The 10,495-nt window shown below is 48.9% G+C and overlaps 1 protein-coding gene across 1 annotated transcript; it reads right to left on the reverse strand.

The window, feature by feature from the left end:
* Positions 1-6,578: 6,578 nt before the first annotated feature.
* On the reverse strand, positions 6,579-8,277 carry LOC131308089 (uncharacterized). Its single transcript, XM_058334911.1, has 3 exons — positions 8,123-8,277; positions 7,822-7,989; positions 6,579-7,720 (listed from the first exon to the last, which is right to left on the reverse strand). Exons 1-3 carry the CDS (start codon positions 8,132-8,134, stop codon positions 7,559-7,561), a joined length of 342 nt encoding a protein of 113 aa, XP_058190894.1. The 5' UTR covers positions 8,135-8,277; the 3' UTR covers positions 6,579-7,558.
* Between the last annotated feature and the right edge of the window lie 2,218 nt (positions 8,278-10,495).

Genomic DNA, 10,495 nt, shown 5'->3' on the forward strand with positions numbered 1-10,495 from the left:
CCCAATTCAAAGTTCATGAAAAAAAGTTGTGATGCTCAAAAAAAACCCCATTGCTTCAGTTCGGACACATTGATGTTCCTTCCTGCCACAAGGGCAAAGGCTAATTTTACTACTATAGGGGGGGGGGGGGGGGGTGGTGTCCCTCCCTTGGGGAAGCCGTGGCCACCCGACGCCGGGTGCCAAGGCACGTTGCTATCGAGACCACCCGGGCAATTCTTGGCCATTTGGCCTCGGTTACTCGAGAAAACACTACCCGTCGGTAATGCCTGGAAAAAAGACCGAAATGCCCCTGAATCGAAATGCTATTTTAAGCCGTCCCGAAAGGAAAAGCATGGCTCTATCAGGCAGAGCAGGACTCTATCGGGCAGTTGCTGGCCGTTTGGCCTCTGATACCCCTCGAATCACATCCCGTCGGTAATGCTCGGAAGAAAAGGCCAAAATTCTCATGAAACGGCATGCTCTTTTAGCCGAGACGCGACTCTATCGAGCCAAAACTAGATTTCCTCTGCCTCGTTGCCTCGCTTACTCAAGAGAACCCGATCCGTCAGTAATGCTCAGAAAGAGCACCGAAAGTCCCTTGAAACGGCTTGCTAATATAACCGGGTTCGGCAAAGGCGAAACTAGATTTTCTTTGCCGTTTGGGCTAGCCGTCCAAGTGTTTCCATGTGTCTCCAATGCCATAATGCCATAGTGCCACCCCGTGACGCGCCCGCCCGCTTGGGTCTTTGATATATAGCATGTTTAGAATTTTTTTTCTAAATATTCTTATATCAAAGACCCACGCGCGAGCGCCCGGGCGGCACAGCACGGCACTTAGGCACTTTGGAACTTGGACACTTGGAAACACTTGGAAACACTTGGGCAAACACTTGGGCGTATGCCAAGACGACGGTCTAGACAAGGCATCGGGAATCACACATGAATGTAGGCAACAACAGTTGACTGTTCTAGCCAAGGCATGGCAAGTTGGCTCACCGGGTAACGGCTAAAAAGTTGCTGGGTATCGGCTAAAATGTTGCTGGGTAACGGCAACCAAGCTGTCGGGTAATGCTGGGTATCGGCTAAAATGTTGCTGGGTATCGGCTAAAATGTTGCTGGGTAACGGCAACCAAGCTGTCGGGTAATGCTGGGTATCGGCTAAAAAGTTGCTGGGTATCGGCTAAAATGTTGCTGGGTAACGGCAACCAAGCTGTCGGGTAATGCTGGGTATCGGCTAAAAAGTTGCTGGGTATCGGCTAAAATGTTGCTGGGTAACGGCAACCAAGCTGTCGGGTAATGCTGGGTATCGGCTAAAAAGTTGCTGGGTATCGGCTAAAATGTTGCTGGGTAACGGCAACCAAGCTGTCGGGTAATGCTGGGTATCGGCTAAAATGTTGTTGGGTATCGGCTAAAATGTTGCTGGGTAACGGCAACCAAGCTGTCGGGTAATGCTGGGTATCGGCTAAAAAGTTGCTGGGTATCGCCTAAAATGTTGCTGGGTAACGGCAACCAAGCTGTCGGGTAATGCTGGCTATCGGCTAAAAAGTTGCTGGCTATCGGCTAAAATGTTGCTGGGTAACAGCAACCAAGCTGTCGGGTAATGCTGGCTATCGGCTAAAAAGTTGCTGGGTGATGGCAACCAAGCTGTCGGGTAACGCTGGGTATCGGCAACAACAACCAAGATGTCGGGTAACGCTGGGTAACGGCTAAGAAGTTGCTAAGCAACGGCAAGCAAGTTGCTGGGTAACGGCTAAAAATTTGCTGGGTACCGGCTAAAAAGTAGCTTGTTGCCGGGCAAATCAATGCAAGCACCAATATGTTCTTGTCGAAACGCCCCAAAAACTCTTGTTTAGTCGCCATCTTTTGGGACTTTCGCAATGTTAGTTTTAAATCTTTTTTAATTTTTATTTTTAGACGTTTTTAAGTCTTAATTTAAACATTTTCTATTATAGATGCCTTATTTTTCAACCCAATATATTTACCTAATTATTGTGTAGCTATTTTATAATTTTTTGTGATTTTTTCTTACTTTTTTTTTATTTTTTTGTATTTTTTTATCATTTTTATCTATTTATTTTTTGTTTAATTAATATAAAATTATCCTTTTGGCAAAAAATTCTGAACTTTTTGGAGGAGTTGCTTCATATTTTTGTGAAGATGTCCCAATTCAAAGTTTATGAAAAAAAGTTGTGATGCTCAAAAAAACCCCTATTGCTTCAGTTCGGACACATTGATGTTCCTTCCTGCCACAAGGGCAAAGGCTAATTTTACTACTATAGGGGGGGGTGGTGTCCCTCCCTTGGGGAAGCCGAGGCAACCCGACGCCGGGTGCCAAGGCACGTTGCTATCGAGACCACCCGGGCAAATCTTGGCCATTTGGCCTCGGTTACTCGAGAAAACACTACCCGTCGGTAATGCATGGAAAAAAGACCAAAATGCCCCTGAATCGAAATGCTATTTCAAGTCATCCCGCAAGGCAATGCACAGCTCTATCGAGCAGAGCAGGACTCTATCGGGCAATTCTTGGCCATTTGGCCTTGGTTACCCCTGGAAGCACTACACGTGGGTAATGCTCGAAAAAAAGACCGAAATACCCCGGAGGCGAAATGTTATTTTTACCCGTCCCGTGGGACAAAGCATGACTCTATCGGGCAAATGTTGGCGGTTTGGCCACAGAAACCCGTAAAGAGATGACCCGTTGGTAATGCTAGAAAAAAATGCCCGTGTAAAGGCAAGGCCTAGCCAAGGAATGGCAGAGCAAACAATGACACTATCGGGCAGAAACTAGAACTCCATGGCCGTTTGGTCTCAAATGCTCGTGCTTCTGAGTCCCGTTGGGAATGCTAGCAGACTCACATCCTCCATGATGCATTGGTGTTCCCATCGGGGGATGCCTCCTTGCTGAGAGGTAAGCTTGCTACCTTGGTGGTGAGCGCCGGCTAACGGATACCTGTTGGCTATGGCACAGTCCCGATGATGCATTGGTGTCCCCGCACGGAAAAGCATAATTGGCTAATGGTCTTTGATTCCTAATGCCACGTTGCGTAGCCCAGGGGTTGCCTCATTGTTGTGGGAGAAGCTTGTCGCTTAGGCGGCGAGCGCCGATTGATGGTTCTCCATTGGCTATGGCACTGTCCCTTGGGTTATTTTCCTCCATGATGCATTGGTGTCCCTTTCGGGGGATGCCTCCTTGCTGAGAGGTAAGCTCGTCACCTTGGCGGTGAGCGCCGGCTAACGGATACCTGTTGGCTATGGCACAGTCCCGATGATGCATTGGTGTCCCCGCACGAAAAAGCGTAACTGGCTAATGGTCTTTGATTCCTAATGCCACGTTGCGTAGCCCAGGGGTTGCCTCCTTGTTGAGGGAGAAGCTTGTCGCTTAGGCGGCGAGCGCCGGTTGATGGTTCTCCATTGGCTATGGCACTGTCCCTTGGGTTATTTTCCTTCATGATGCATTGGTGTCCCTTTCGGGGGATGCCTCCTTGCTGAGAGGTAAGCTCGTCGCCTTGGCGGTGAGCGCCGGTTGATGGATATCCGTTGGCTATGGCACAGTCCCGATGATGCATTGGTGTCCCCGCACGGAAAAGCGAAACTGGCTAATGGTCTTTGATTCCTAATGCCACGTTGCGTAGCCCAGGGGTTGCCTCCATGTCGAGGGAGAAGCTTGTTGCTTAGGCGGCGAGTGCCGGTTGATGGTTCTCCATTGGCTATGGCACTGTCCTTTGGGTAATTTTCCTCCATGATGCATTGGTGTCCCTTTCGGGGGATGCCTCCTTGCTGAGAGGTAAGCTCGTCGCCTTGGCGGTGAGCGCCGGCTGATGGATATCCATTGGCAACGGCCCTGTCCCTTCGAAAAAACTATCTTAATGATGCATTGGTGTTGAAACCCTTAGGGGCAGGGACACCGTTGCGGAGAGGTAAGTTTGTTGATGCTTTTATGTGAAGCCAAAATGTTTTCTAAATTCATTGTTCATCAAAAAATGAATTTGCAAAAATCTTCCTTGATGACGCATTGGCGTGTCCTTCGGTGATTGCCTACATGCTGAGGGGTAAGCAAAGTTATGTTTTAAAAATTCTTCCTCGACGATGCATTGGTGTTCATTTAGGGAATGCCTTCTTGCTGAGGTGTAGGCATGTCGTTTAGGCGTCATGCGCTGGCCGGTGGTCCTACATTGGCTATGGCAATGTCCCGTCGGAAAGCTTCCTTGATGATGCATTGGTGTTGTAACCCTTCGGGCAAGCCCCACCCTTGCGGAGAGGTAAGCTCGTTGCTGCTCGAAAATTCTTCCTCGATGACGCATTGGTGTTCCCTTTGGGGGATGCCTTCTTGTTGAGAGGTAAGCTCGTCGTCTATTTCAATGAGATGGGTGGCGAGCGCCGGCTGATTGATCTCTTCAATTGGCTACGGCAATGTCCCTTCGGTAATCTTCCTCCATGATGCATTGGTGTCCCTTTCAGGGGATGCCTCCTTGCTGAGAGGTAAGCTCGTCGCCTTGGCGGTGAGCGCCGGCTGATGGATATCTATTGGCTATGGCACAATCCCGATGACGCATTGGTGTTCCCGTACGGAAAAGCGAAACTGGCTAATGGTCTTTGATTCCTAATGCCACGTTGCGTAGCCCAGGGGTTGCCTCCTTGTTGAGGGAGAAGCTTGTCGCTTAGGCGGCGAGCGCCGGTTGATGGTTCTCCATTGGCTCTGGCACTGTCCCTTGGGTAATTTTCCTCCATGATGCGTTGGTGTCCCTTTCGGGGGATGCCTCCTTGCTGAGAGGTAAGCTTGTCGCCTTGGCGGTGAGCGCCGGCTGATGGATATCCTTCGGCTATGGCACAGTCCCGATGATGCATTGGTGTCCCCGCACGGAAAAGCGAAATTGGCTAATGGTCTTTGATTCCTAATGCCACATTGCGTAGCCCAGGTGTTGCCTCCTTGTTGAGGGAGAAGCTTGTCGCTTAGGCTGTGAGCGCCGGTTGATGGTTCTCCATTGGCTATGGCACCGTCCCTTTGGTAAAGTTCCTCGATGATGAATTGGTGTGAATCCCTTGGGGGCAGTCCCACCCTTGCGCAGGGGTAAGCTCGTTGCGTTTGTATAAATTCTTGCCTAATGTTGTGTCCCTTGTGAATTCATGCTAAACGGTGCTTGGCTTGCTACTCTTGGCTCTTTGCTTTTCGTGGGGCAAGTTTGTCCTTTGAGGTGCAATTGGTCGGAGTAGTGGGTGCATAGTGTACGTAATGGCGTGTGGGTTGTAGTTGATTTTGTCGGGATTCGATATTTCTTTGCTTGTGCCGTGAAGTCCATCTCGTACAGTGCTCTTCAATAAGTTCGTCGTTGTCATACCGGAAAACGTGCATAACTGGATCCCAGTGCACAAGAGCAGCTTGGAGGAGCTCGGGGCATGGCCCCACATATCGGAGGTTGCAGATTGAGGCTAGGCCTTGTGACCGATGACTCGCCCAATTGATGGTTTCGAACCTTGTTAGCCAAGGATCGAGTAAGGTAGCCGAAGGACTTTCCATTTCAAATGATGGGAGTGTTTAGTATTTGGAAGAGGAAATGTGTGCTCTCAATGCCATTTAGCTTCTCTCATTTATAGACAAACTTTCAAAAATATCGGCCTTGATTTGTGTGCTGAAGGATAAGCTCAATGCATAGGTGTCCCACCACCTTGCATACAAGGACACCCCCTCCTACAGCTCCAAAACTGGCTGCAGGACGTTTAGAAGTATGACAAGGCTTGTTGTGCCTTAAAAGAATTGGTCTGGTCAAACAAAGGCACCTATGCAGGGTCTGACTTGCACGCGCTGTTCCCAATATAGCGCGCACATTTGCAATACATCAGTAGACATATTTCGGCATGCTACTACCTCAGTTTGGTCATTTTTGGTTCCAAATGTCTTTTTGCACTTTTGATGGTTCCAACAAGTCTCCAGGGGCATATGTGACCATATCCAAGCATCGGATTCGAAAAGTTGCGCTTAACAAAGATTTTGGACCCCCGACGGCCCATTTCAAGTTCAAAACAAGGTTTCAGAAGGTTGAAATTTGTCCTAAGGGTTTTCGCCAGGTTCTCTCATGCCGCATAGGTCATATGAACCATTTGTGACTGTGCGGGGGTGTCGATTTTAGTCCGGGACATAGCCGAGTTGTCTTTTGTGTCTTATGTCTATTTTTACGACATTTTCAGTATTTTCGGTCTAAATCTTATTCCGGGACGTTTTTCTTAGTTCCGTCGATTTGTACAAGTCATGTTGTACATTTTTGACCTTATAGAAGTGTTGGGTTTTTTAAAAGCGAAGTATTTTGGGATTTTGTCTTATTAATGCCCAAGTTTCATTATATTCTTCATATCCCCGTATCCTGGTCGTATCCTAGGGCACGTTTTCCATTTTCATTCGAGCTAGTCGCACCTATACATACACATGTGTCTATAAGTCATCTCAGTGCATTGTCAATGCAAGATTCGGTATTAGTAGTTTGGTTTATGTTTTCTCTTTTTCATTATGAGAATCAATAAATAAGAAAATGCAAATTTTATAACTACTAATCTATATCCATCTTTGCGACTGTGGAATATAAAGTCAAAAGTGGCACTTTGGCCAATCAAAAGCAACATGTCAAGCAGGGCACATCCGCCCACAAGTCAAAAGAGGGGCTCGCAGGCCCAATACTGCCAAAAGTCAACTAGGGCATGCTAGCTCGCTATCTAGCTATCTAACTGGGCATGCGGGCCCAAAAGCAAAAAAGTAAATGCAGTAAAGTAAGTGAGGCTCATTGACAGCTTTCACTTGAAGCAGTCGACGTCATCGTCGTCGTCATCCTCATTGCCGTCTTCCTTCTCCCTTGGATCCCGCTGGTATCCAGGATCATCTGCGGTGTTGTCAGAGCCGCTGCTGTTGGACGAGCCCTCCTCGTCCTCCTCATCCTCTCCGTCCTCTTCTTTTTCATCCTCTTCCTCAGAGGGTTCAGATTCTATCCTTTTCCTCTTCTTAGTCTGCTCTAACTGGGATGGCCTCTCGCGCATCTTTAGTTGGTACTTCTCCTATGCTCGTGCTACGGCCTCCTTGGCCGCTTGCTGTGCACCGCGTGTTTGTCACCGAGTTGTGGTCGGAGGTGCAGGAGTCCTTGCTGCCATCTTCTTCAACAGTGTTTCAAGTATATTGAAATGCAATAATGGAAGTTAAGTCTTACCAGGATAGTCACTGGTGCAGGCTCAACTCTAGCAGGAACTAGGTGTACCTCAGCTGGATTGCCCTGTATGTCCACCATTGCTATCTTCCAAAGCAACTCAGGTGGCCCACCTCTCACTGACCACTCAAGCTTCGTCTCACATGACCCTCTTCCCCTCTTTGTCTCTCAGCAGCATCTCTCCTCTCTTCAGCAGCTCCGCGAGCCTGACCCTGCATCTCTCTAAAGGCCCGAACTCCCAGCAGCCTCACCAAATGCTCTCTCTGGTACGTGGCATAGTCCATATCAGGACGCAAGTAGCGTGTCAGGTCAGTGTCTGGCTGCATTAACGTCTCTAGCTCGGCCCGTATGTACTCTCTTGTGTGTGAGGCCCATGGTGGAAGTGGCCTTAGCACCTAGAACTTAGCGTAGCAAAGTGATTGGCGTGTCACTCGATCTCCCAAGTACCACTGCCAACCAAAGGCCAATTCTAGTAGCACCCTGCTAGCTGTAACAGCCCTGCTCTTAACCGGGTACTCAAGCTCTAGCCCCACCACTTTCCAGGGATCCCAGGTTATCTGCAAATAAGACAAACAGGCAATGCACAAAATTGATCAGTGACAGCATTAAAGCAATAAAGGGAATGCATGATTAACTATGGAAGTTTTTCGTGTTATACCTGTGAAGCTTTCAGCTTGTCCAAGTACAATCGGAAGGCATTTAGGTTGCCTTTTCCTTCTTTCGTCCCCATGCTCTCCTTGCTCCAGATCAGCGCGCAGGGGAGGGTGCTTAGGTCGGGATGCTTGCACATCAGTGGGTACATCCACAGCACTTTGTAGGCCCAAAGCTGTACAATGTTCAAACATTCAAAAGCATTAGTCACAGGGTATACAATTATGCAAATACGTAATCAAGCAAGCAATACAATCAAATTGATACAAATATAACGGCAATTGTACTTTGCTATATTGAAATTATACCTCCCAGATCATCCAATAACCAGCGGCTCCTTGCTCAATCCTCGCGGAGTCTCCCAAAACGGCGTAGGCTGCACCGAGCGCTGCCCCACCCCAATCAAAGCGCGAGGTCGTCCTCAGGTCCTTCAACGCTGGCAGGTATGATAGGTGCACCTTACTCTGCCTGCTCGGGTATAAGGAATCACCAAAAAGGTATAGCAGGTATGCCCTGGCCATTTGCTCTGCCTCCTGCTCGGTCGTCACCTTCTTCCTAAGGTACTTCTTGAACTGCTCATACTTCACCATCCCCTCCTCAATTTTGGGCATCTGCCCCAAAAACCACTCTAGCGCCACCGGATAATTATGAATGCCCTAGTCAAACGGGATGGGCTCTCTTCCAACCCTCAGGTCGGTAATCGCCGCAAAGTCAATAGGCATTACTGTTATCTCCCCAGGTAGTAGGTGGAAGGTATTGGTGGTATCCCTGCACCTCTCTGCAAGTGCTACCAAGATGGCATGGTAATTTCTGACCGAGGAAAGAGTCCGTATGAACTCGCCAAAGCCCGCCTCACCCACCAGCTACCTCACTCTCAGCAGCAGGCTCTTGTACAGCTCCAGGGAACTACTCGCACCTCCGAAGCCTCGAATATCCCTCTATCTCACTCTCGCTTGTTTCAAACACAAAGACAAGCAACATGGGAACATTTCAGCACGCATGGCTTCATTTTCTAATTCTAGGTAATCAATGCAGCCTAACGACAGATGGTTGGTTAAAGTTATTACATGCATGGCATACTATACAAGGACTATGGTATCATGACTTGGTTCGTTTCAAGGATTATTGTATGTTATTCTCAGTTCAAATACAAGCAAGCAAATATGAATTTGAACTAAAAAGGGGGTTTTCCAAGAATGTACCTCTGTCCAACTGCTCGAGATGTGAGTCTTGGGGTCTCTCAGGACAAGCTTAGCGTCATACTCCGTCTGCCTTGGCCTGTAAGCCGCAAAGCCTGACGGCACGAACAAGTGCATGGCCCGGGAGGCACGTACACCGAGGCTAAAAAAGAGGAGCGTGTCACATTCCCAGCCTCCTCCACCGTGACACCCTAGGCCCTCCCGCCTCTGCTCTGGCTCTCTCCTCGACCTCCATATCTCTCATATGTTCCTCTCTCGTGGCTCTTTCTCTCTCTGCCCTCTCCGCCGCCTCCGAGGTCGCTATTGCTCTCGCACGTTCTTCCTTAGCCTTCAGGACTGCGTTCCCAATCGCAGGCGCCAAAGCATCGTCGCTCAAGTACTCGGTGACGTCATGTTTGGTTATTGGCCTATGACTCGACGACGTCACAGCTGGCTGAAAAAAGCACGTCCTCTTCTCGATACACAAAAGGAATCCTTATGGTCTCCTCCTCTCCGGTAACAATACCCTTGCCTCTCCACCGGGCAGAGACCCAATCGGCCCGACATCACCACCCTCAGCTCCACTACTGCCGGCCCCATCAGAACTTCCACCAACTACTGTCGAGCCCCCCACCATTGTACTCGAGCCTGTCGGCTCGACGACAGGCTCCATAGCACCTGTCTCCTCCGACGCGTGAGGATTTGCCTTCGGTGCGTGCCCTTTGCTTCCACCATCGACCTCCTGCTCGTGGCCTTGATCGCCATCGCCGCCGCCTGTAGCCACAGCGCCAACTCTCACGGCCTCCTCTGTCACCATTTGATCCATTGTTTCGACTTTCATTGGCCCTCCCCGATCCTCCGGATGATCAACAACTTCTCCCTCTCCGCCGCCGTTTCCGTGATCCGCCATGGATTGTAGTGTGAGTGCGGGTTTGTTGGTTTTGTGAAGAAATCAAGGGTTTGAGAGAGATTGAGAGTTGAGAGGAGTTTGAAACTCTTGAAACCTACTGAAAACCATTTTTTGAAACGTCCCCGGGAAGTTTAAAGGCATGAAAAAGGCGCGGGCTGGGTCTGGTCCTGATTTGGATCCAGGCCCCAAAAAGTGTCATGCACGCGTGGGACTGGGTCTGTCGCGCGTCGGTCAAGTTGGGTCTCAGGCCCAATCTAGCTTCTGGCAAGGCCCAATCATGTTTATCTCTCCTACAAAAGCCAATGGATTCTTATTATGGTATCACAACAATTTTAGGGTCATTTTGAATTAATACTTTCAATTTGGAGCATTTTTATATCCCCAGCAGTGGTCCGCCTGCACATCCATCCGTCCAATTATCAATTAGCGACGATCCATCCGTCCAATTTCAAATCAGCGACGATCCATCCGTCCAATTTTAAATCAGCGACAATCCATCCGTCCAATTATCAATCAGCGACGATCCATTCGTCCAATTTCAAATCAGCTATGATCCATCTGTCCAATTATCAATCAGCGATGATCTGTCCATC

This window comes from Rhododendron vialii, chromosome 11a (genome assembly GCF_030253575.1).
Source record: "Rhododendron vialii isolate Sample 1 chromosome 11a, ASM3025357v1".
Classification (NCBI taxonomy): Eukaryota; Viridiplantae; Streptophyta; class Magnoliopsida; order Ericales; family Ericaceae; genus Rhododendron; species Rhododendron vialii.